The sequence below is a fragment of the Hypanus sabinus genome, chromosome 6 (genome assembly GCF_030144855.1).
Source record: "Hypanus sabinus isolate sHypSab1 chromosome 6, sHypSab1.hap1, whole genome shotgun sequence".
Taxonomy (NCBI): Eukaryota; Metazoa; Chordata; class Chondrichthyes; order Myliobatiformes; family Dasyatidae; genus Hypanus; species Hypanus sabinus.
Window position 1 is genome coordinate 61355922 of NC_082711.1, and position 26383 is coordinate 61382304.

At 39.2% G+C, this 26383-nt stretch overlaps 2 protein-coding genes across 3 annotated transcripts in view; one reads left to right on the forward strand and one right to left on the reverse strand.

Moving 5' to 3' along the window:
• The window catches only part of dus3l (dihydrouridine synthase 3-like (S. cerevisiae)), a 29539-nt gene extending 17504 nt beyond the window's left edge, over positions 1–12035 (reverse strand). Inside the window, exons 1-3 of one of the 2 annotated variants that reach the window (XM_059972260.1) lie at positions 8619–12035; positions 3913–4104; positions 1980–2286 (exon numbers count right to left, since the gene is read on the reverse strand). In XM_059972260.1, coding sequence (XP_059828243.1) covers positions 1980–2286; positions 3913–3986 — 381 coding nt within the window. In that variant the 5' untranslated portion in view covers positions 3987–4104; positions 8619–12035. The remainder of the gene's footprint in view (positions 1–1979; positions 2287–3912; positions 4105–8618) is intronic. The other variant, XM_059972261.1, reaches the window with a different exon arrangement.
• A 1508-nt stretch (positions 12036–13543) lies between these two features.
• LOC132395520 (pituitary tumor-transforming gene 1 protein-interacting protein-like) overlaps positions 13544–26383 on the forward strand; it is a 57884-nt gene continuing 45044 nt past the window's right edge. The window contains exons 1-3 of the mRNA XM_059972262.1: positions 13544–13829; positions 18384–18436; positions 20835–20943. Of these exons, the coding sequence (XP_059828245.1) occupies positions 13559–13829; positions 18384–18436; positions 20835–20943 (433 nt within the window). The 5' untranslated portion in view covers positions 13544–13558. The remainder of the gene's footprint in view (positions 13830–18383; positions 18437–20834; positions 20944–26383) is intronic.

Sequence of the window (26383 nt, forward strand, 5' to 3'; positions counted from 1 at the left end):
GTCTGCGGAGATTCGGCATAACATCTAAACCTTTGACAAACTTCTATAGATGTAAGAAGAGTGTATTGGCCGGCTGCATCACGACCTGATGCGGAAATACCAATGCCTTTGAATGGAAAATACTACAAAAAGTAGTGGATTCGGCCCAGTACATCACGGGTAAAGCCCTCCCAACCATTAAGTACATCTACATGAAATGCTGTCATAGGAAAGCAAGATCCATCAGCAGAGATCCCCACTACCCAGGCCATGCTCTCTTCTCACTGCTGTCATCAGGTAGAAGGCCACCAGGTTCAAGAACAGTTACTGTCCCTCAACCATCAGGCTCTTCAATAACAGGGGATAGCATCACTTGCCTCACCATTAAAATGTTCCTACAACAGTGATCTCACTTTAAAGACTCTTTATCTCATGTTCTAGGGTTCATGCTTGTTGTTACTTTGCTTATAGTGCCAATTTGGTTCAAAGTCTGAAATTTCACAATAGCTACGTAACATCTGTCAGCTCTTAAGGTCCTTGCGCTCAAGGTGCAAGTCTTGCAGTTTATATTACACACAATTCTATATTGTAACAAAATTTGTGCAGACTTTTCTTTTGCAGTTCTTTCCCACACCTTGATTTGGAGTAAGACATATGGAATTTAATACACAAATATATTAAATAGAAACTACTTTACAGAGAGATTTATTTTTACTTTAGAAACTTGTACGCCCAGATTTTGTAAGGATTTCTACTACCTGGGCAAAACCATGTGTTTAATTGGTGTATTCACACTAAAATATCACTGTCACCTGTCTACAAAAGTGTCAGCACAGTAGCAATCATTTACTGCACAATTTTATTCACCATCTGAAAAATCTTTGTACTTTCCACAAATAAATTATATCAATTGAGTGAAGCAATCACTGCATTAATTTTCTTAATTTTTAAAAAAAATTACTTCTTGTTTCCAGGATTTATAGAGCCAGGCAAGATCTAGTCAAGATAAAATACAGGAGCCCTATTCAAAGTTCAGAGTAAATTTATTATCAAAGTACACAACTATATACCACCCTGAGATTCATTTTCTTGCAGGCATTCACAGTAGAACAAAGAAATACAATTGAATCAGTGAAAAGCTACATACAAAGACCAACAATCAATCTGCAAAAGGAGGCAAACTATGCTTTAAAAAAGTGATAATACAGAGGATATGAATTGTAGAGTCCTTGAATGTGAATCCCTAGGTTGTGGAAGCAGTTCAGTGCTAAGTTAAGTGGAATTGGTCACTGCTTCAGGAGCCTGATAGTTGAAGAGTAATAAATGTTCCTGAACCTGGTGTTATGGAACCTAGTGCTCCTGTACCTCCTTCTTGATAGCAGCAGCAGCAAGAAGGGGACATGACCTGGATGGTAGAGTTCCTTGACAACGGATGCTGATTTCTTGTGACAGCACTCCTTGTAGATGTGCTCAGTGGTGACAGGGCTTTTTCTGTGATGGTTATATCCACTACTTTTTGTAGGCTTTTCTATTCTTTGGTGTTTCCAAAGCAGGCTGTGATGCAATCAGTCAGGATACTCTGTACTGTGCATCTACAGAGGTTTGCCAAAGTTTTACATGACGTGTCAGATCTGCACAAATTTCTAAGCAAGTAGAGGCCCCGCTGTGCCTTCTTTGTACTAGTCCACTGATGTTCTGGTGTCAGAACAGATCCTCTGAACTGGTATTAATGCTGTTGTTTGTTGATCAGAGGAAAATATTTGCAATGATGAAAAATTACTATATCAGAATTCCTCTCCATGACAACCCTGTATTCAAGGAAAGTAGAATGCAGTGCCCATACATAACTTCACAACGGGCAAGATTTGCAGTTCAACCAAATGTGAGAGAAGGGAAAGGACAGCAGCATAACATATGAGGTAACTAACTATATATACTGATTTTCTAAATCAATATAGCAGTGAAAATGGGAAAAAAACTGTGCTTTACTTAATACTTACCCGAAATACCGAAGAACACAACTTTTGATCATGTTCATACTGGTTAGGCTTCATATGAGGCCTGTTTTTATTCTGGCCCCTGGCCTTCCTTTTACTTTGCTTGCAGTTGTCTTTACTTTGACATAATTCCACATTACTCTTTTCAGATTCATTTGTATCTTTGTCACTTTGATCGATTTTAACTTTTTTTGATTCATGCTTTAGAACATCATCAGCAACTTCTTCATCTAAACTGTTAGGAAGTGTTAGGTCCTTCTTCCTCCCATTGTTAAGATATTCATGGAATGTATCTTTGGTGCTCAGGTATCTGCAGGAAAAAAAGCAAATTAAAAATGTTTTTAAATTATGTAGGATGTACTGTGGATAATGAGAAAGCAATGCCACTCATAAGCAAGAACAAAGGCCATTAACATAGCCTTCAACAAAACAAACATGGATGCAGAAGAAACATTATTAGGATCAGTTGTGGGAAAAGGGAAGTTTGAGGGAAGGGAGAAGAGGTACAAAGATTACATAGAGAGGGTTACACAAGGAAGAATGAGAAGCAGATTAAGTGAAGTATAGTTTTTGCCCTCTGATACATTTACTTGATGTGCAAGTTCAAGGAGCTGTGAATGTTGCAGCATAGTTAAATAAGGAGGTTAAGAAAGAATCCTAGATACTAGTCTTCATTATCCACAGTACAGAGTACAAGAGAAGTTTTGATACAAGTTTATAAAGCTTGGTTAGGTTACACACGGAGTATTGTGTGCAGTTTTAGTTGCCACAGTATAAGAAGGTCATGATTCTGGGGAGAGTGCAGAGGATATTTATTAGGATGTTACCTGGGATGGATTATCCTGTTTGTTATTTCTTCAAAGAGTTCCAACAGATTTGAGGAAACAATGCTGACTATGGCCTATTTAATCATGTGCCTCCAAGTACCCTGAAAACACAACCTTAATAATGGACTCAAGCATCTTCCCAAGTTAGACTATAATTTCCTTTCTTCTGCCTCCCTCCCTTTGTAAAGAGTGGATTGACATTTGGAAATTTGTAGTCATCTGGAACCAGTCCAGAACCTAGTGATTCTTTAAAGATAATTACTAATGCCTCTAAAATGTCTTCTGCTATCTCTTTCAATACCCTGGGGTGTTGTCCATCTGGTCTAAGTGACTTAGAGTATCTACCTTCAGACCTTTCAGCTTCCTAAGCATTTCTCCTACACGCACATGCACATCTACTGCCTGACACACTTGATTTTGCAACATGCTAAACTATAGAGAAGGCAAATAGTTCTGTGACTCCCATAACAATTGAAATAAGATGGATGCCCACCTTGAAATGCTGGTAGTAATTTTTGACTATATTTCAAGGCTCAATAAAAGAACACAGAAAGCACAGGTGGTGAAAGATAAAAAATTGATGGAAAATACTGTATACTGTCTTTGGCTTAGTGCTTTCATAAGCCCTATAAAAAAGCAAGAAGGTTAATTGGTGAGTCAGTATTTTCAAATTAATGGGGTGTAACGTTACATTTGTTTTGAACTTCATTACTGATTTACAATTACTGCACATTAAATGATCACTAAATAAGGCATTGTATGCAAATTCTTTCACCTAAATGAATTTCTGCTAAAACTTTTGGAAGGCACTGTAATTTAACTGGACTACATTTTTTTTTTCAATACCAATTTCTGAAAGAAGACATTGTAAATGTTTCCCTTAAACCTGGTTCAGTGTTGAATTGGCAGAATATAATATAGCTTCCTTAGAATGAGGAAGAGTACAGCCCACTACAGGCACCTTAACTCACAATGTCCATATCCACTATTTAAAATATTCCCATTTGCTTTCAAATGATCTATTCCCTTCTATCCACTACCTGTTTATGCTCCTATCTGAATATCTCTTACTTGATTAAAAAAAAATGTTGGTTTTAAAAGCAACTTACTGAGATTTGACTGCTGCTACTCCTGGGTAAGTCACAGTACCATTGGTAGATTTATTGGAATGTCCTTCATCCATAATTAACCAAGTTGATGATTACAGGCTTGTGAAATCTCGGAAACTAAATGTATCGTCAAACCAGCATTCAGATTAGACAATAAAAAGTGCTGACAATATTGAGCAGTTCAGAAAGCATCTGTGGACAGAAAATGTAAAATGTTAAAATTTCATGTTGAAATTTTCATTACTCTTCCTCAGAACTGGGAAAATTAAAAGGAGAGCTTCACAGGCATTCAGGCTCATTCCGACAGCCCAATCAGCACAGGAGCAGGCCATAGTGACAGGTCATCGACGTTTGATTCAAAGTACAGAAGGGACGAGCGGGGCGGCTATCATTGGGAGTAGGCCAGGGGTGAGAGTAAGTGTGTCAGGTTTTGGCTCAAAGGAAGCTTAGGCTCAAAAGAAGTGTTGGCTCTGGGTAAGCTTTCGTTAGGGTTCCCTTTTTTTCCTCTTACTGTACAAAGTGTAGTAAATGGCTGTGTGTGTTCTTCATGTCAGATGTTGGGAGTCCTGGCAGACCCAGAGTCTCCCAGGGAACTTCATCTGCGTGAAGTGCATCCAGCTGAAGTTCCTTGTTAGGGATCTGGAGCAGTAGCTGGATGACCTTCGGTTTGTACGGGAGAGCATGAGGAAATAATCGATCAGAGTTACGGGAAGTAGTCAATCTGAAGTTGCAGGAGGCTGGTGGCTGGGTGACTGTCAGAGAAATGGAAATGTGAATAGGCAGTTAGCACAGAGCTCCCCTGTGGCCATTCCCCTCAAAAATAAGTATACCACTTTGAATACTGTTGTGGGGGATGACCTCCGAGGGGAATGCCACAGAGACCAGGTTACTGGCTCTGAGCACAGATCCACAGCGCAGGACGGAAAGAGGGAGAAAAGAGGATCGGTAGTGATAGGGGTCTCAATAGTCAGGGGAACAGATTCTGTGGACACGAACAGGTTACCAGGATGGTAAGTTGCCTCCAAGGTCAGGGACACCTCAGACCACATCCAAAACATTTTGGAGAGAGAGGGACATCAGCCGGGACACAAGAAGGAAAAGCAAAGAGGTCCAGAAATGAGAATTTAGAGAGCTAGGAAGAAAGCTGAGAAGCAAGATCTCCTGGATATGTGCCACATGCTAGGGAGAATAGAAAAACAGGAAGATTTGGCAAATTAATGCATGGCTGAGAAGCTGGTGCAGGGAGCAGGGCTTCTGGTCACTGGATCATTATGATCTCTTCTGGGGGAGGTATGACCTGTACAAAAGGGACAGGTTGCACCTGAACCCAAAAGGAACCAATATTTTCACTGGCAGGTTTGTTAGAGCTGTTGGGGAGGGTTTAAACTAATTTAGCAGGTGGTGGGAACCGAACTGAAGGGATGGTAAAAACGCAAATATAGTGTGCAGTCAGACTGTCAGGAAGGGCAGGCAGATGATAGGACACAATTGCAGCCAGCAGGGTGAGTATCAGTGTTTTAGGGATGCAGAATCAAAATGTGTAGCAAATACAGCATTCAAAGTGTTATATCTCAATGCACAGAGTATAAGGTGGATGTTCTTGTTGTACTTTTACAGCTTGTCAAGTATGATGTTGTGGCCACCACTGAATCACGGCCAAAGGATAATTGCAGTTGGGAACTGAATATCCAAAGTTACATGCTATATCAGAGGGATAGGAAGGTAGGCAGAGGGGGTGGCATGGCTCTGCTAGTAAAGAATGGCATCAAATCAGTATAAAGATGTGACGTAGGATCAGAAGATGTTGAATCCTTGTGGGTTCAGTTAAGAATCTGCAAGGGTAAAAGGACCCTAATGGCAGTTATATACAGGCCTCTCAACAGTAGCTGGGACATGGACCACAGATTACAACAGGAAACAGAAAATGCATGTCAAAGGGACAATGTTATGATTGTCATGGGAGATTTCAACATGCAGGTCGATTGGGAAAATCAGGTCAGAAATGTATCTCAGGAGTGTGTTTGTTGAATGCTTACGAGATAGTTTTTTAGAGCAGTTTGTTGTTGAGCTTACTAGGGGATCAGCTATACTAATATGTAATGAACTGGAGGTGATTAGGGAACTCAAGGTAAAAGAACACTTAGGAACTAGTGATCACAATATAATTGAGTACAACTTGAAATTTGAAAGGGAAAAAGTACAGTCTGGCGTTGCAGTATTTCAGTGGAGTAAAGGAAATTACAATGTAAAGCAGATGCTGACAGGGATGATAGCAGAGCAGCAATGGCGTGAGCTTCTGGGAAAAATTAGGAAGTCGCAGAATGGATGTATTCCGAAAACAAAGGCGGCAGATGAACTAAATGAGTATTTTGCATCAGGCTTCACTATGGAAGACAATAGCAGTGTGCCAGATGTTGAAGAGGGATGAGGTGCTCAAAAAGTTGAAAGACCTGAGGGTACACAAGTCACCTGGGCCAGATAAACTGCACTTGGGGGTTCCGAAAGAGGTAGTTGTAGAGAGTGTGGAGGCAATAGTAATTATCTTTCAAAAATCAATGGACTCTGCAAATGCCACTCCACACTTTAAGAAAGAAGGAAGACAGCAGAAAGGAAATTATAGATCAGTTAACACAAAGTATACTGCAGATGCTGTGGTCAAATCAACATGTACAAACAAGCTGGATGAACTCAGCAGGTCAGGTGCTGCCTGACTTGCTGAGTTCATCCAACTTGTTTGAACGTGCTATAGATCAGTTAGCCTGACCTCAGTGGTCGGGATGTTAACAATTGTTAAGGATGAGATGATGGTGCACTTGGTGACAGGACAAGATAGTACAAAGTCAGCATGGATTCCTACATGGATTCTTTGAAGAGATTACAAGTAGGATAGATAAAGGGGATGCAGTGGATGTTGTATATTTGGACTTTCAGAAGGCCTTTGACAAGGTGCCAAAATGAGGCTGCTTATCAAGTTAAGAGCCCATGGTATTACTCAAAAGATACTAATATGGTTAGATCATTGGCTGATTGGTAGGAGACAGTGAGTAGGAATAAAATGGATCTTTTTCTAGTTGACTGCCAGTGAGTAGTGTGGCCTGCATGGGTCGGTGTTGGGACCACTTCTTTTTATGCTGTATGTCAATGATTTAGATAATGGAATAGATTGCTTTGTTGCCATTTACAGATGATACCAAGATGGATGGAATGGCAGGTACCACTGAGGAAACATTTAGGCTGCAGAAGGACTTAAAGGCAGATTAGGAGAATGGGCATGAAAGTGGCAAATGAAATAAAATGTTGGAAAAATACACGGTCATCTACTTTGGTAGTGAAAATAAATGTGAAGACTATTTTCTAAATGGAGAGAAAATCCAAAAATCTGAGATGTAGAGGGATTTGGGAGTCCTTGTGCAGAACACCCTAAAGGTTAAACTTGCAGGCAGATTAACTTGAAGGCAGCAAATGCAATGTTAGCATTCATTTCAAGAGGGCTAGAATACAAGAGCACGGATGCGATACAGAGGCCTCAGCTTGAATATTGTGAACAGTTTTGGGCTCCTCATTTGAGAAAAGATGTGCTGGCATTGGAGAAACTCAGAGGAGGTTTCAGAAGGATGATTCTGGGAATGAAAGGGTTATCATATAAGGAACATTTGATAGCTTTGGATCTGTACTTGCTGGAACTTAGAAAGGATGTGTGGGGTGGGTCGCATTGAAACCTTTCAAAGTTGAAAGGCCTAGACAGAGTAAATGTGGAAAGGATGTTTCCCATGGTGGGAGAGTCTAAGGGAGGAGGGCACAGCCTCAGGATAACATTGAAATTTCTTTAGGCAGAAGGCGGCAAATTTGTGGAATTTATTACCACAGGCAGCTGTGGAAGCCAGGTCATTGGGTGTATTTAAGTCAGAGCTTGATAGGTTCTTGATTGGACGGAGCATCAAAGGTTATGGGGAGAACGCCAGGGAGTGGGCCTAAGGAGGGGAATAAAGGATCAGCCATGATTGAATGGCAGAGCAGACTCAATGGGCCAAATGGCCTAATTCTACTTCTATGTCTTATGCTCTTATGCAAAAACAAGTATTTTAAATCGCAGAGAATGGTACAATGTGGACATCTATGATTGATTATATGTTTGGAAGAGTGTAAATAAAGAAAATAAGTTAAAGTAGGGAAGAAAGAAAAAAGACAAAGTAGGAAAGAAAGAAAAGCAGGCCGAACACTGAGCGCAGAGGACATGCATTTGAAGAAATGGAAGGCTAGAAATATTTAAAACATGTGATAATATATGTAGAAAAGTTAATGTTACTTGTGAGTGATTTTAGATCAGGTACGGTCGGTCCTGAAATAAACAGAAGAGATCTGTTATTTGAAATGGATTAATTCATTCTGGAGACTCAGGGCTGCCTGGTGCTTCTCCGGGAAATGGGTGCCGTCTCTCATGCTTTCGCACATGTGGAAGTTAGAGCATAAAAAAATCGCGCACAGAATTCAAGAACAAGATTTCCGAAAAAAAATATCAATAATTTTTGCATTTTCAGCACGATTAATTGTAATACTTCTCCGATCACGGTTACATGAGGCGGAGGCTGGGACTGAGGCCGCTGCCTGATCCCCGCGGACACGCTTAAACCAAAATCAGCCCAGCTCGTCTGATGAAAAGGTGAAAATAAGACAGTTGTTTAAATACGGCTGAGGAGAATATTTACCAGCAACCGCACGGAGAGACTTCTTCCGAGACGGACCAACAAGCCGGACACACTGCAGGTGCACCGCCAGAAAGTTCCCGCCACAACTCGGAACCGCTTTACAGGTCCTCGTGCCTCTCATAATCCAGATCATTTTGCTGCATCTAGAGTTCTTTAACTCGTTTTGGCGAGAGATGAAATATGCATGTTAGAGAACCAAGGGATATTCCTTCATATATATGTATACCTTTGTAAGATAAGAAAATTGTTGAAACCCTGACGGAGAATTTTTTTAAATTTCACTGGCCTCAGGTTAGGTACCAAAATGACTGCATGACCCCAAATGTTAAACATTAATTCAAAGGAAGAAAATGAAAAATATAAGGCACGTTACTAAGTCAGTAGTAGGGAAGCTATTGGAAAATATCTGAGGGACAGGATTAATCTACATTTAGAAAAGTGACAATTTGTCAAAAATAGTCAGGAAGGCTTTATTAGGGGGGAGATCAACCTGGCTGAACAATCTGACTGAGCTTTTCAATGAGGTAACAAAATGTATTGATGGGGCAATGCGGTTAATGTATTCTGCAGGGACTTCAGTAAGGCTTTTGACTAGGTTCTACATGGGAAAATAGTCCAAAATGTTCAAGCTCATGGGATGCAAGACATTGGAGCTAAAATTGGTTTCATAATAGAAAGAGAGGAAGATGCTGGTGGACTGTTTCTGTGATTAGGTATCTGTGACTAGTGGTGCACCATAGGAATGACCCTTACTGTTGGATGTATCCATTAGTAATTTCAAAGTGTAAACAGATAATGATAAGCATATTTTTTTCAGAATGCTCAGTAATTGGTGGTACTGTTGAAAGCCCGGTGAATAATCTTAGACTCATAATTGATCCTTTGGTCATATTTGGTTAATTTCAGCAAGATCAAAGAATGGATTGTGGGCATCACGAAGAGCTCGGGAGAAACACACACCGGTTGTCATTGAGGGGTCAGTGGTCGAAAGAGTGAGTAGCTTCAAGTTCCTGTGTGTCAACATCTCAGAGGATCTATCCTGTGTCCAATACATTGGTGTACTCATGAAGAAGGCACACCAAGGGCTATATTTCATTTGGAGTTTGAGGAGATTTGGTATATCAAAGACTCCTCAAACTTATACAGATGTACCATGGAGAGCATTCTTATTAGTTGCAACACTGTTTGGTATGGAGGCACAAATGCACTGGATTGAAAGAGTAGACTCAGTCAACGGCATCATAGGCAGAAGCCTCCCACCACTGAGGACATCTTCAAATGGCTGTGCTTCAAGAAGGTGCCATCCTTCATGAAGTACCCTCACCAACCCAGACATACCTTCCTTTCATTATTACCATCTGGGAGGTGGTACAGGAGCCTATCAACACCTACTCAACATATTAGTAACAACTTATTCCCCTCCGATATCAAATTTCTGAATGGTCCATGAATACAAACTCATTATTCAGGTTTTGCACTTTTTTTGTTGTGAATTGTAGTAATTATGTATGTCTTTCATTGTATTGTTGCCACAAAACAACATACTTAACGAAATATCTCAGTGTTAATACAACTGATTCCAATTCACTTAAGCTGCTTTTAAAGTTATTACTATATGTAACTGGACATAAAGATCGATCTCTTTAGTGATGTCTCCATCCCATTAACTATTACAAAAAAAAGTATTAAATGCCCAAACAAGAATGGTCCCCAAGTTTTCAATTTTCTGGTAGGAGAAAACAAACAGCCTTTTAGAACATATACCCAATCCTCCCTCAAAAAGTCATGAAATAATATAAAATCAAATTAAATAAATGAAATCACCTTTCTTTTCCAATATATTTTTACTTCAACTTTCCTTAATTGACAAGTTCTTCAGCCCAGAAAACTATCAGGCAAATTAATCTTGTGCTAATTACAGTCACCCAACCAGAGTATAACACATAGGAGCAGAATTAGGCCATTCTGCCAATTTATCCTGCTCCACCATTCCATCATGGCTGATTTATTACGCCTATGCGCCAGTATTTTCTCCATAACCTTTGAAGCCCTAATAAATCAAGAACCTAACAACCTCCACCTTAAATACATCCAGTGATTTGGCTTACACAGCCCTCCATGACAATTTATCATCCTCAGATTTATCACCCTTTGGCAAAAGAAAATTTTCCTCTCCTCTGTTCCAAATGGATGTCTATTCTGAGGCTGTACCCTCTGATCCAAGACTCCCCCACTTCAGGAAACATCCTCTCCATATCTACTTTATCCAAACCTTTTAATATTCGATAGGTTACAATGAGACTCCCCTCCCCCATTCTTCTAAACTCCAGTGAGTGCAGGCCCAGAGCCATCACATGCTCCTCATATGTAAAACTTTTCATGCCTTGGATCATTTTTGTGAACATCCTTTGGACCCTCTCCAATGCCAGCACATCTTTCTCAGATAAGGGGCCCAAAACTGCTCACAATACTGCAACTGAAGTCTGACCAATGCCTGTCTTGCTTGAATGGATTCACAGGTACTCATGTATGGTTGAATGACAATTAAACTTGAATTGAATTATACTGTAAGGCCTCAGAAGTGCCTCCTTGCTTTTGTATTTAGTTCACTCTAAATGAATGTAAACATTGTATTTGCCTTCTTTGCCACCAACTCAACCTGCAAGTTAACCTTTAGGAAATCTTGCACAAGGACTCCCAAGCCCCTCTGCACCTTCGATTTTTGAATTTTCTCCCTATTTCGAAAACAGTCCACTCTTTTATCCCTTCTACCAAAATGCATCACCATACACTTCTGAACATTATATTTTATCTGCCATTTCTTTGCCCATTCTCCTCTAAGTCCTTCAGCAGACACCCTGCTTCCTCAACACTGCCTGCCCTACACCCATCTTTGTATCATCCACAAACTTGGCAACAACGCCATCAATTCCTTAATCCAAATTGTTGACATACAACATGAAAAGAAGCGGTCCCAACACCGACCACTAATCTTTGGCAGCCAACCAGAAAAGGCCCTTTTATTCCCACTCTTGGCCTCTGCTAGTCAGTCCATCTTCTATCCATGCTAATATCTTTCCTGTAGTACCATGGGCTCTCATCTTGTTAGGCAGCCTCATGTGCGATAGCTTGCAAAAGGCCGATTGAAAATCCAAATAGAAAACATCCACTCGTCAATTTTATCAACTTTGCCTCTAACTTCCACCCTGCCCTTAAATTCACTCCATCCATTTCTGACATCTCCTCCCCTTTTTCCTGAAGACAAACTGTCAGTTGACATCTTTAATAAACCTATCAATTCCAGTTATCTTGACTATACCTCTTCCCACCCACACATTCATGCTTACCCCATCTTCCTGCCTCCTTAACAGCAATAGAGTTCTTCTTGTCCTTAGCTACCCCCCATCAGCCTTGGCATCCAACACATTATCCTCCTCAACTTCCACCATTTCCAAACATATCCTACCTCCACCCTCTACTTTCTCTCAGGCACTGCTCCCTCCACAATTCCCTTGTGCATTCACCCCTCCCCACTAATCTCCCTCCCAGCACTTATCTCTGCAAGTGGCCTAAGCGCTCCACCTACCCATTCACCTCCCTCACCTCCATTCAAGGCCTCAAACAGTCCTTCCAGGTGAGGCAACTCTTCACCTGCGAATCTGCTGGGTCAATACTTGTGTCCAGTGCTCTCAATGCGGCCTCCTCTACATTGGAGAGACCTGTTGTAAATTGGGGACTGCTCCACTAAGCATTTCTGCTCCATCTGCAAAAGCAGAACTTGCTGGTAGCCAGATTTTAATTCCAATTCCTTTTCCTGTTCTGACACGTTGGTCCATAGCCTCCTTTGAGCCACAATGAGGCCACCCTCATGGTGAAGGAGCAACACATGGTCTGCCCAGATAACCTCAACGCTGATGGTATGAATATCAATTTCTGCTTCTTGTAAAAAAAAATCCAACCCCCTCCCCCTTCCTCTACTCCCTACTCTGGCCTCTTACTTCTTCTTACCTGCATATCACCTCCCCCTGGGTCCCCTCCTCCTTCCCTTTTTCTTATGGCGCACTCTCCTCTCCTATCAGATTCCTTCTTCTCCAGCCTTTTATCTTTCCAACCCACCTGGCTTCACCTTCTAGTTATCCTCCTTCCCCTTCCCTTTCATGTTCTGGCATACTCCACCTTCCTTTCCAGTCCTGATGAAGGGTCTCAGCCCAAAATGTCGACTGTTTATTCATTTCCATAGGTGCTGCCTAGCCTGCTGAGTTCCTCCAGCATTTTGTGTATTGATTTGAACATCCACCAACTCTCTTGTCTATTGTGCCTGTTATTTCCCTCAAAGAATTCCAACAGATTTGTCAGGCAACATATTCCCTTTAGAAAACCATGTTAGCTTTGGCCTATTTTATCATGTGTCTCCAAGAACCCCAAAATGTCACCCTTAATAATAGACACCAACATCTTCCCACCCACTTTTCAACTTCCCAAACTTTCTCCTTAGTAATAACTACTCTCACTTCTGCCCTTGACGTTATCTCACTTCCGTCATTCTGCTAGTCTTCCACAGAGAAGGCTGATGCAAAATATTTAAATTCCTCCACCATTTCTTTGTTAGCTCGGGCACAGTGTTTCATGTGTGATTTCTCCAAATACCAACAGTCTGAGTGAAATTGTTTAACTATAATAGCTGTTCTGTATTCACTATTATTTCTACTGTGAGCAATTTTTTCCTTACTCTTCCACAAATACATTTCATACAGGTGCAGCAATGTTAGCACATTATACGGCACAACCTCGCGGGCTGGTGGTGCAGTGGTATCCCCATCGGGTTTCGGGGTAAATGGCCCTGGGTTTGAATCCAGCAGATCCCTTGCACCCTCTCTATCCATGCTCGGTTGAGCTAGCAGCTCAGCATTAAAAAAACAGATGGTGTAAATGGTAAAGAAATGGAAGGGTTGTCACCAGAAGGCGCTGAGAGCAACAACGACAGCACAGCGGGGAAACACGAGGCCGGTTGTGCTCCCGCCGCGCAGAACAGGCTTTGCGCGTCCGAGTTCCGTCAGGCCGGCGGCGCATGCGCGGGCTGCTCGGGCGTTCCCGTGGATGCAGGCAGGGGAATTGAAAGTGAGGAAGGGAGCTGCAGAATGTTGTGTGTCAGAACCGCCCTGGTCGTCGTGTTCCTCGCCTCCCTCAGGCTGCCTGGCTCGGCCGGCAAAGGTAAAAGGTTGTGGACACGCCGGGAAATGTCGTCTGCACCGAGTGCTGGCGGTTCCACTCGAGTCACTGGCCCGAGGTCTTGGCGTGCCTTTCCCTAATTAAGCACCCCGTTCCCTCTCCTTCTCCCCCTCAACACCATCCTGGGTACACCTACCCTCCAACTTTCTGCTCTCCCCCTTTATACTGCGTGCTGAGCTGCACTGGTATCCGTGAGAAACAATGGCTGCGTTACCTGTTGATATCGAAGTTTGTCACTCGACTCCCCTTTCTGTTCTGTCCTTTGCACATAGGAACCTGCCTTTGTACCAGTAAAATGTAAACAGTTGTTTGCTATTCAGCGCTACCATCTTGCTCCCTGCTCAATAAAATCACTCTATAATCTTGGCATTATTTCCCTTATGTACTACTATCATGTCTCCTCTCATTCTACATCTACTTATTTCAATCTTTTTTTCATAGTTCCTACCCTGCAGACCTGGAATGAGTCTCGTCACACTTCTCTGAACTCTCTCCAGTGCCTTCACATCCGTCACAAAATTTGGAGACCAAAACTGTACACAGTACTCAAGGTGTGGCCTCACAAGTGCATTATACAGTTTAAGGAGAATGTCTCTTGATTTGAACTCCACTGAGCGCGTTACAGTATATAGCTCGACATTCTGTTAGCCGCTTTAATGGCTTCTGTGCATTATCTAGACGTTGATAGTCATGAGTCTACCAGGACGCCAGGATCCCATAGTGTATTTATATTTCACATTTTTAATTGTATGTAATATTTTACATTAAGTTTTATCTGCCCACATATGGAATTTGTTTAGATCTAACTGTATTGATTCTGCTGCCGAATGTTATTAGCCAACCCCCCTAATTTTGTGTCTTCAAACTTTATTTGTTATGTGCTTAACAGAATCATTAATGTAAATTAATAACAGGACGGCCCCAAAGCTAATCCCTGTCGAACCCCACTTTTAACATCTCGGTGTGAAAAAGATCCTCTCACCATAACTTATTTTCTGTTTTTGAGCCAATTCTGCACCCATTCGCACACCTTACCCTGATTCTCTACCTCCTGTAATTTGATTGTTATCCTCTCATGGAGTACCCTGTCAAAAGCCTTCTGGAAGTCCAAGTAAGTTGTATCAACTGCTCTATTATTATCATAAATTTTAGTTGCCTCTTCATAGAACTCCAGTATATTAGTAAGACATGATTTCCCCTTTCTGAACTCATGTTTGCTTTCTGCTAATGTGTCTGTTCTTATCTGATGCTTTTCCATTTCATTCTTTATTATTGTTTCCATTATCTTACCAAGGATACACATTAAGCTTACTGGTCAAGAGTTACCAGGGACTGTATGGTCACCCTTTTTGAATACCAGGACAGCATTATTCCATTTCCAATCCTTAAGGATTTCACCAGTCTTCACTGACTTTTGAAAAATACATGTTAGGGATTTGTATATATAATCACAGACCTTGTTACATACCCCTGAATATATGCTGTCTGGCCCTGGAGATTTATTAAGTTTAAGACTTTCCAGCTGAAATGGGACCTCACTTCCTAAGATCTCTAAGTCACTTAAAGCAAATTTATTTTTCTCTACGCTTACTGGCATATTGCTAACATCTTTGCAGGTGAATAGCAAAATATGAGTTGAGAGTATCTGCTATGCCCTTCTCTGCTCAATTTATCACCCCACTATTCCTAATGCACTTAACTTCCTCTTTGACTTTTCTTTTACTACTAAAGTATTGAAAAAATCTCTTGGAGTCAGTCTGAGCATTATCAGCAATAGCCTCCCCAACCTGTCTTTTGACAATCCAATTTCCCTTTTGACTATAGCTGTCATAATTTCATTTGCCCTACGGTTAATATCATTACTTCTTTTCCTTTATTCCTTAAATAGCTGCCTTTTCAATGAATTATATCTTCATTCATCAATGTAATTGATCTATTGTTTTTATTGCTTCTCCTGACCTTGATTATGAACATTTCCTGCATTGTGTGTATTACCTCTTTAAATTAACCCCATTGTTCTTCAACTAACTCAACTTCAAGCAGTTCCTTCCAGTTTACCTTCTGAACTCTTTGCCACATCTGCACAAACTTTGCCTTTCTGAAATATATTTTAGAGGTTTTGATTTTACTGATATACTCTCCCAAAAAAACTTCGAGACCAATAAAGTTACTTGTTTGTAAAAGCTCAACAATTTTTGTACTTCAAATTCTATTAAATTCTGTAGGGATAGGATAGTGGACTGGGAAGGCATTAAGGGAATGATCCTTTTCAAATGCTGAAAGGAAGGGGAAATGTATGGCTCGTAATTTAATCCTGCTAGATTTAGTAGAAATTGTGAAGGATGATTCATTGAGAGGTTGGTGGGATGGAAAATGAGAGGGGTTGAGAGCCGAGGTGCAGGATATAGATAAGGGCTCATCTATTTGAATCTGATAACAAAAGAAAACCTGTCTTACTTTTAGATGTCCTGAAATGTATGAATAATATACTTAGTGTGCAACACATTGTTTACTAAGAGATCAAACTGGAATAAAGTATGTCCCAGAAATTTTATTACTAAAAATAACAATCACAAAAATACAGGTCTTTTTATTCATGTTTTTTATTTAATGGAATCATAGTTAAAGTAAATGTTTCAATGTTCTGTATTATTTTCCTTCTATTGTTTTCAAATTATGCAACCATCATTAAGTGCAAATTATTAAATGTTAATTGAAACTAGAAAGAAACGTTCATTATTTTCATCAAATGAATTAAGAGGCCACTTTGTTAGTTCGTATATTTGTTCTAGGCCAAGGGTGTGTGATCTAATATGGAAAAAATGTCTTAGTAAGAAGCATTAAATGTATTTTGCATGACAACAGACACTTCGAAAGTTTAGAAATGGGTACAGAAGAAAGCCTCATCTGCCATTCATCAAGATTCTGCTGATCCTAACCCAACCAGAATTTTCTGCATTATCAACAGAGATCTTGTTTTCCTGCATAACCAGAAAGCCATCGGTCTATGTTTTGATTGAAATTACCAATCCCAACCTTCACAGCCACGCTGGTATTGAGAATTCTGAAGATGTTTTAATCATTTCAATCCCATTTGGTCTACTGCTTATTTGAGTACGATCCTTGGTTCCAGAGTCCTTACTGAGGGGAAACATCATCCCTGCATCTAGAATCTTATAAATTTGCTCCTCCTCTTCTGAACACCAGAGAATGCAGGCTAATCCACGCCATCTCTACTTGCACAACAAACCCTGGAAAGGGTCTAATTTACTAGCTCTTGGCTACACTCCCTCATTGGTATTTTATATCTTTTAAGTTTGTTGAAATCTGTGCATAGTAATTGTAATTTCACCATTTCTCCATACGTGGAGTAAGACTTAGAAACATAGAAAACATACAGCACAATACAGGCCCTTTGGCCCACAAAACTGTGCCGAACATGTCCCTACCTTAGAATTGCCATAGCCCTCTATTTTTCTAAGCTCCATGTAACCATCCAGGAGTCTCTTAAGAGACCTTATCATTTCCACCTCCGCCGGCAGCCCATTCCACGCACTCACCACTCTCTGCATAAAAAGAACTTATCCCTGAAATCTCCTCTGTACGCCCTCTTGTGCTAGCCATTTCAGCCCTGGGAAAAAGCCTTTGACTATTCACACAATCAATGCCTTTCATCATCTTATACACTTCTATCAGGCCACCTGTCATCCTCCGTCGCTCCAAGGAGAAAAGGCCAAGTTCACTCAACCTATTCTCATAAGGCATGCTCCCCAATCCAGGCAACATCCTTGTAAATCTCCTCTGCACCCTTTCTATGGTTTCCACGTTCTTCCTAAAGTGAGGCGGTCAGAACTGAGCACAGTACTCCAAGTAGGGTCTGACCAGGGTCCTATATAGCTACAATATTACCTCTTGGCTCCTAAGCTCATTCCCATGATTGTGAAGGCTAATGCACTGTATGCTTTCTGTATGACTTCTTTACTCTTGTATCCAAATCCTCTCCTAAAAGTGGCAAGTTGAGCTACTAACTACCGGCTCTACTTGTCCTGATCTTTGTAAACCTGTAACCACATCCTATGGAATTCTTATGTTGTTCCAATAACTGTATTTTTTTGGTTAGTCTGGTTACCTTCTATATGCAGCGATCTTCTGGTTGATAGTTTAATTGGTAATTGTATGTTGTGTGTTGGTGAAAGGTAGAATTTGATGGGAATCTGGAGAGGATGGGTTACAGGAACAGGAAAAGTATCTAGGGAATTGAAGTGGCAAAGACTGGATGGGCCAAAGTGGTTTCTTGCTATGGTATACGTAATTATATTTGCCTTCTGGTTTCTTGTTTATTTGCATATTGGTTTTCAAAGACCTGAGCACATTGTCCCTGTGAATATTAATAGCATTCAGACTTTGACCTTGTGAATCATTAATTACTACCATTTAAACAAATACTTCATAATTTGAGTCATATCTTGAATCCTTCTGTAGCTTTCAAAATATAGTTTCTGCATTAGCTAATGAGATTTTATATTTTTTGTGCAGATTGCTCAGATTTCACAAGTACATCTTGTGACGAATGCTTGGAAAATATTGATGTAAGTATAATGTAACCATAATTGGAGATTACTTAAACTACAATTTCCAAGTCATTTACTTGCCTGCCTGATTAACTCCTTTTATGTGAAATTGAACATTATTATTGGTATTGGTTTATTATTGTCACATGTACTGAGATACAATTGAAAAGCTTTTGTATTGCATGTCATCCAGGCAGGTTATACCATCCATCAGGGTAATAAAAAGAAAACAACACAGAATGTAGTGTTGTAGTTATAGAGAAAGTGTAGTATTGGAAGAGATAAAGTGCAAGGATCAAGGAAATGGGATATAGAACAACCTCCAAGCAAACCTCTTTGCACAGATTCAGCTTGGTGACACTGATACTTTATCTGACTTCAGGATGCCGAAACTGCAACGCTTCCCAGAGACTCACTGTACATATGACTATGTTTCAGTCAGTTCATTTCAATTTTGAAAATTATTCTCCAGACTTTACAAATACCTGCCACAACTGGTTTGGCATTAATTGGCAAATATTTAGTATCATAAGTTGGCAATTTTAAATGTTATATTGAATTTCTTGTAGTATTTTGAGATCTTTAATATTTTTCTATTGGGTTAAATTTGCTATTGCTTGTAAAAGCTGACTTCTGCAAATGTTCTTTGTATCAAACTAATACATCTCTCAGTACTGTAGTCATTTCCCTTTAATCACAGTGCTGTTGAATTCATTAAATTTGTCCAATATCTTTCCAGTTACTTTGATAGTGGGGTTAACAAATTTTAACTTTTTTTCTACAGTGATTTTCCTTGGGTACTGATATTTCATTATCTTTATGTACAAATGTGAAATGTTATTTCCTGTTAAGATGATAAAATGTCTATGAAAAATGTTTAAACATGTTTGTTTTTGAAACTTCCTTATTTATATAGTACACTTTTGTAATTAAGTTAGATGTTATTTCTTTAGGATTTGGGAATTCAGTGGTTGCCTTTAAGACACTCAGGAAAAGTTAATTCTGTCATTGACTGATACATTTTCCTGTGATAGATTTGAAACTTGACCTTGCAGGCATATTTTTATTATTTCAAATAGCTTTAGTGATTAAAATGAAACTAAAATTCCTGTCAGTATAAATGGATTGGGACATTTTGGGACTGTGAACTATTAATATAATACAAACTCATATCCTTGAAAATCTTAAAAATACAGAGATGTTTAATCTTTTTAAATGCAGATCATCCATGAAATTGCTTAAGTTTCCTCTATTATACAGGACTTAAGACAAACTTTCTTTTAAAAGTCAATTTTTTGAGTATTACATTAGGCTTATCCACTCTGTCTATGTAAATTCTCTGAGGTGTACGATCCTGCAAGTCTTTTGTCCACTGCTAATTCTTCCATGCACCTGATTTTCATTGTGCCAGTGTTGGCATCTATTCAGGTGCCTAAATCTGTGTTCAGAAATTGCTTTTCTATAATTCATCCTTTATATTCCTCAGTTATTTATGGTGCACCCTAAAACCAGTTTCTTTGACTAAGTTTTATTGATATGGCTAATATCAACCCTGTCAAATTCTGTTTGGTACGTCCATTGGGGCATTTTACTGTTTTAAGAGTTCAGTATATGTTAGTGGTTTTTGTAGATCATATACTATTATAGAACTTGGCTTAAAGCTACAAACTATATATCTCAAGTTTCTAGTTTAGGTAAATCCTGCGTTATGGCCTTTTGGGTAATGTAAATTTGCCCTTTCAGAATTCACAAGATTCTATCCAAAATTTAAAATATGGAGTGAAATTTGCTCACATGTAATTTGCGTGGAGAGATAAAGTAAATAGATTAGTACCAAATTTATTTTCTTTCAATGTAGAGATCACTTGTTCTTAACAACAGCCCTCTCATTTCTGAAGTTTAAAATACTATAAAATTTTAAGACAAGCAACTAAAGTAGCAAATGAATAAATGTTCTTTAATTAGAAATATACTCAAAAAACAGAAACAAAAAAATAGTTTGAGCTTTTACGATGAACTAATCATTTGGATGTTGCATTACAGTTTGGATATGTATGAGCTGGAATGTATGTTTTAATTTGTAAATAAGTATTTTACATGAAGTAAAGCACTTTAGTAAATCAGTCATAGGTAGTTCTGGACAGGAAAAAAAGAATAAAATGAGTGAAATTTTTCATCTTCGAAATCATTGCATCATTAATACAGCAACAATTTATGTTTGGGATTCCAAATGAACAGGCAATGCATCACAAACATATTGAAAACTGAATTGGCATAAATATTTTAAAACTGGTATGAACTTAGTTCAGGTGGGGTTTAAGTTATAGAGTGGTATTTTGCATATAAAAAATGGGGAATGTTGCAGACTGTTGAGATTTTGGGTAGTTTTAACATATTTTCAACTCTTGCCCTGTAGTGCCTTTGGTGTTTTGATGGAGAGCAATGCATGAATTATCCAGTTGACGCTATTATTCCACCTAGTTCACTATGTCCTTTACGTGACGCTCGTTGGGCAGTTTGCTGGGGTGAGTTCAGTACACATTTTGCAGACTATCCAATTACATGATAAAACTTCAAATTGTATGTATTAGTAATTTTTAAAACTGGCAGTAGTCCTGATTATTATTTGTAAGTTCTTCTATCGCACACAATCTCAAATATAAGAAACCCTACGGATGGCAATTTAATTGGTAGACATTTTTTGGTTTGTAGTTTTTCATTCTTTTAGATAATTGTGTCCAAGTCTGCATATTACTGGCAAAGGCAGGTCATTTGCTCACTCAGTGTCAAGGCTGCTTGTGCATTGCTGCATCTATATTGTAACAAATAATACTGAGTGCTTTGCTAGACCAATTCCAACTTTTATTCTGGAGTACCTACATATTGGCTTGTATGAGAATTGTGTAGTAACTATTCTGGAGGATGTTAGGGAACAGGTTGGTTTCGAGTTTGATAGATTTATTGTCCCTTCCAGATAGCAGTTTTCAATAAATTACAGATTTTTCTATGCAAAAGAAACTGAATTCAGATTTTTAAATTATCTCTGGATAAGTCATTTACATTTGTACCGCAATATCCACTTTCATTTATATAACAATTTAAAAACAGCAAAATGTCCTACCGACCCTTAAAGGAGAACAATGCATGAGTTATCTGATTGACACTATTATTCCACCTAGTTCAATATGTCCTTTACGTGACACTCATTGGGCAGTGTGCTGGGGTGAGTTTGCAAGGAAAGTCTCTCCACTCCTTAAGAAGGGAGGGAGAAAAAGAAGAACAATTATAAGCCAATTAGCTTGACTTCAGTGGTTCGGAAGACTTTGGAACCTATTATTAAAGATGGGTCTTTTGGGGTACTTGGAGGCACATGATAAAATAGGCCAAAGTCAGCATGGTTTCCTTATGGGGAAATCTTGCCTAACAAGTCTGCTGGAATTCTTTGAGGAAATAATAGGCAGGATAAACAAAGGAGAGTCAGTGAATGTTGCTTACTTGGATTTTCAAAAGGCCTTTGACAAAATAAGGCTGCTAAACAAGATAAGAGCCTATGGTATTTCTGGAAAGATAGAGCATGGATTGAAGATTGGCTGACTGGCAGGATGCAAAGAGGGAGAATAAAGGGGGCCTTTTCTGATTGGCTGCTGGTGATTAGTGGTGTTTCACAAGGGTTGTTGATACTGTTATCTTGTTATACAGTATGTCAATGATTTTAATGACAGAATTGATAGCTTTGTGGCCAAGTTTGCAAGCGATTCAATGTTAGGTGGAGTAGCAAGTAATGTTGAGAAAGCAGGGATTCTACAGAAGAATTAGATTGGGAGAATGGGCAAAGAAGTGACAGATGGAATATAGTATAGGGAGATGTATGGTCATGCACTTGGTAGAAAGAATAAAGACATAACTATTTTTGAAATGGGGAGAAAATTCAAAGATCAGAGTTACAAAGGGACTTGGGAGGCATCGTGCAGGATTCGCTGCAGGTTAACTTGCAGATTAAGTCACTGGTAAGAAAGGCAAATGCAATGTTAGTGTCATTTTGAGATGACTAGAATATAAAAGTAAGGATGTATTGCTGAGGCTTTATAAGGCATTGGTCAAACCACACTTAAAGTATTGTGACCAGGTTTGGGCCCTTTATCTGAGAAAAGATGTATGGCATTGGAGAGAGTCCAGAGAAGGTTCAGAAGACTGTTTCTAGGAATGAAAGGTTTGATGTATGAGGAGCCTTTGATGGTTTTGGACCTGTTCTCTTCGGAGTTTGGTGGGGGGGGGGGGGGGGGTCACAACCTCATTGAAACCTATCAAATATTGAAAGGTCTGGATGGAGTGGATGTGGAGAGGATGTTTCCTATAGTGTATGAGTCTAGAACCAAAGGACACAGCTTCAGAACTGAGGGGCGTTTCTTTAGAACAGAGATGGGAGGAGTTTCTTTAGGCAGAGGGTGGTGAACCTGTGGAATTCATTCCACAGATAATGTGGAGGCCAAGTCATGAAGAATATTTAAATTGGAGGATGATAGGTTCTTGATTAGTAAGGAGTCAAAAGTTACAGGACAAAGGCAGAAGAAAGGGATTGAGAGGGTTAATAAATCAGCCATAATGGAATAGTAGAGCAGACTCGATAGGCCAAGTGACTGAATTCTGTCTTGTGTATGGTATCAAAATATAAACAAATGAGGACTTAGAAATGACAAACAAAACAAGCTATTTGTTCCCTTCAGTAACATAGTGGCCAATATTATTGTTAAATGGCATTTCCTGTGCTCATTCATCTCTTGATATCCTTAATATCTAAAAATCATCTAAATGAAAATATGGTGGAGGGCACTTAACTAGCTTAAAGAGGTATGATTCAAAAAGCATTTAAAATAAAGGAAGAAGTAGAGTGGATATTGAAGACCATGGCTGTGGTAAGATAGTGGTATTGACATATAGTGGAAATTGACATCAGGATTTTAGATCTTATTGCCAAGCGGCTGTTTATAAATGAATAATAAAAGATAGATTCTGCCCAGATAATGAAGGTGTAGAAGGCAAAACTGTTGAATATTGTTTTGAAGCACCCTGGTATCGCTCTCTCCTCAAGAACTTTCTGCCATCTTTTCAAAGACAGGAGGATGGGTAATAAATGTTGGCCGTACCAGTGATAGCCACGTCTAGTTTAATACTGACATCTATCCAGTAGAATGGGAATGCACAGATATTTCTTAGCCTCAACAATTAGGACAAACCTAGATCAGAATACTATACTTGGTTTCAAACCTATTTTCCAGGTCGCTGTAAATGTCAAAGAGTCCTGAATTTCCAGTTCATTTCCCTGTCCATCGCGTATGTACTTTGCTGTCTGAGAATGACTTTTCCACTCTCTTTGTTCTCTCATTTCCCCCAGCTCCTTCTCTTTTGTTTCCTGGTTTCTGGCTCTCTGTTGGTTGTTTGTAGACTCCTTTGTTTTGCAGTCCTCCCAGCATAGACTGGCTGATATTACCAACTAATAGCCATATTTTGCATTGCAGTATCAGCCAAATACCATTGTGCATACTTCAGGAAACTATAATTACTGAAAATCGCAGCTCGAATATAAGAAGTTTAGTATGGTTAATTCCAGTGGCTACCAACTGCTATCAATAAGCTTGCCTAGCAAAGATTTAAGATTGTGTCATATTGACATTCAGGCTCTCGCACCTCAAAGTTGGTACCTTTGTTAGTATCTTGGAAACTGAAATTGTTGATAACATTTATACTAGCATTTAGACCCACTTCTTTTATTGAATATTGATAGTTACTTAAATACTATAAGTTGGTTTATTTTTAAGGCATGATTTGAACTCTGAGCGTAAGGTCTCTTCCTTGAGACTGGGTCTGTGATTGACAGAATATTTTGCATTTAGCTTAGTGTGGAAACTAGTCTTGTCGGCTTTCCCTGTAACACATACAAAATGCTGGAGGAATTCAGTAGGTCGGGCTGCATCTATGGAAAGCAATAAACAGTCGACATTTTGGACTGTCTTGACGAAGGGTCTCGATCTGAAATGACAACTGTTTATTCCTCTCCTCACATACTGTGTGGCCTGCTGTGTTCCTCTAGCATTTTGTCTGTGTTACTCTGTATTTCCAGCATCTGCAGAATCTCTTGTGTTCAACATTCCCTGTAAACAACATTTTAGGTGCTGTTCATATTTGTTGTTTTCCATATACATAAATGACTTGAATGAGGATGTAGCTGGACTAATTAGTATATTTATAAATAATGTGTAACTTGGTGGAGTCATAAAGAAGGTTGTCAAAGGATACATCAGGACATGGATCAGTTGGAAATTGGTGATACTAGGACTGCAGATGCTGGAATACGGAGTGACATGGAGTGACATGAAGGATCTTAATTCAAAATTTTTGTTGACTGTTATTTCCTTCCATGGATGCTGTTAGATCCACCTGGATCAGCTGTGAAGTTGGGTGTAGTGGTGGCAGATGGAAATTAATCCAGACTATACCATATACCTTGCAAAGACAAATTTCTGTAGGATGTATGGAGTAAATAGACTTGGGGTGCAAATTTATAGTCCCTTGAAAGTGGATAGATTAGTGAAGAAGGCATTTAGAATGATTGTCTTCATTGGAAGGCATTTAGTATAACAGTTCATCATGCTCAGCTCAATAAAATATTGGTTTGGCCTCATTTGGAGTATTGTGTTTGATTCTGGTCACTGTTGTATTTCTGTAGCAAATTATTCCTGCACTGTTAGTGACCAGCAATTGAGAGAATACCAAGGAGATTCACCAGCATGTTGCCTGGAAAGGAGGGCTTTAGTTGTGTCCTCTCATATTTGGCTTTTACTCACTGGGGGTAAAAAAAAGACTCTGGATATACCTATCTATCTTTGCCTCTCATAATTTCAAGTACTTTCATCAGAGAAAACAGTCCAAGTTTATCCAACCTCTCCTCATATCTGCTACGCTCCAGTTCAAGCAAATTCCTAGTGAACCTCTTCCGCATCCTCTCCAAAGCCTCCACATCTTTCACATAGAATATGGTGAAGACAGATTCATTTCAAAAGGGACTGCAATAAGGACTTAAAGGGGAAAGAAAGTTGTGAACTCCAGGGTGAAGACTCGTGACTGGAACTTTCTCAATTGTTTTCATAGAGCCTGCAGGAATTCATTCTGACAAACAGCCTCCTCCTATGCTAAAACTGTTCAGTTATTCTATAGTAGGTATTGCTATGTGTAATGTTTCGATAATGTTTCTGAGTGACACTTTGGAGCATGGATTTTGAGAAAAAGTTTCCCCTCTTCTAGAAAATGGAGAGCATATTCAGAATGATCAGTTGTGCCATTGACAACATAGAATGAGAGCTGAATTATTGAATCAGTATATTTATGCTAGGCTAATGCAGATTTTTGAAGTAACAGAATTATTGACGGTTCTGTGGAATGGCAGGAGTGGAATTCAAGTCAAGAGTAACCAACAGTATTACTGAATGGTTGGAGCTGACTCACAGGGCCATAGGATCATCTGTCCCAGTTTCTTATCTCCTTTTGAAAACTTGCTCAACCATGAGTAAATTACTATGATGCTATAAGATGATATTGCTTAAGCAATAGTTGCTGATTACCTAAATAAAAGTTTGTATTGCTCAATTTTTAAATAAAGAAATAAATTAAATAGATTATCTATGTTTTCTAGTTCAAAAAAAAAAGTATATCTGAAGAATAGTCTTTGCAGAATGATACCATGAATAAGAAAATGCACTGGGTGGCAGCACTGTATTATACAAAATCATACCCATGGATATGGAAATAATTTTTCCATTGCAGTTTTGGTTTGCTGCTAATAACCTCAAATTTTGTGGTCCTCTGTCTTTCTACATAAGTTAATTGAATGTGCTTTGATCAGAACACAGGGTCCCCAACAAGATCAATATTTTCACTATAATAAATGTATTTTCAATTTCTACAAAAAGA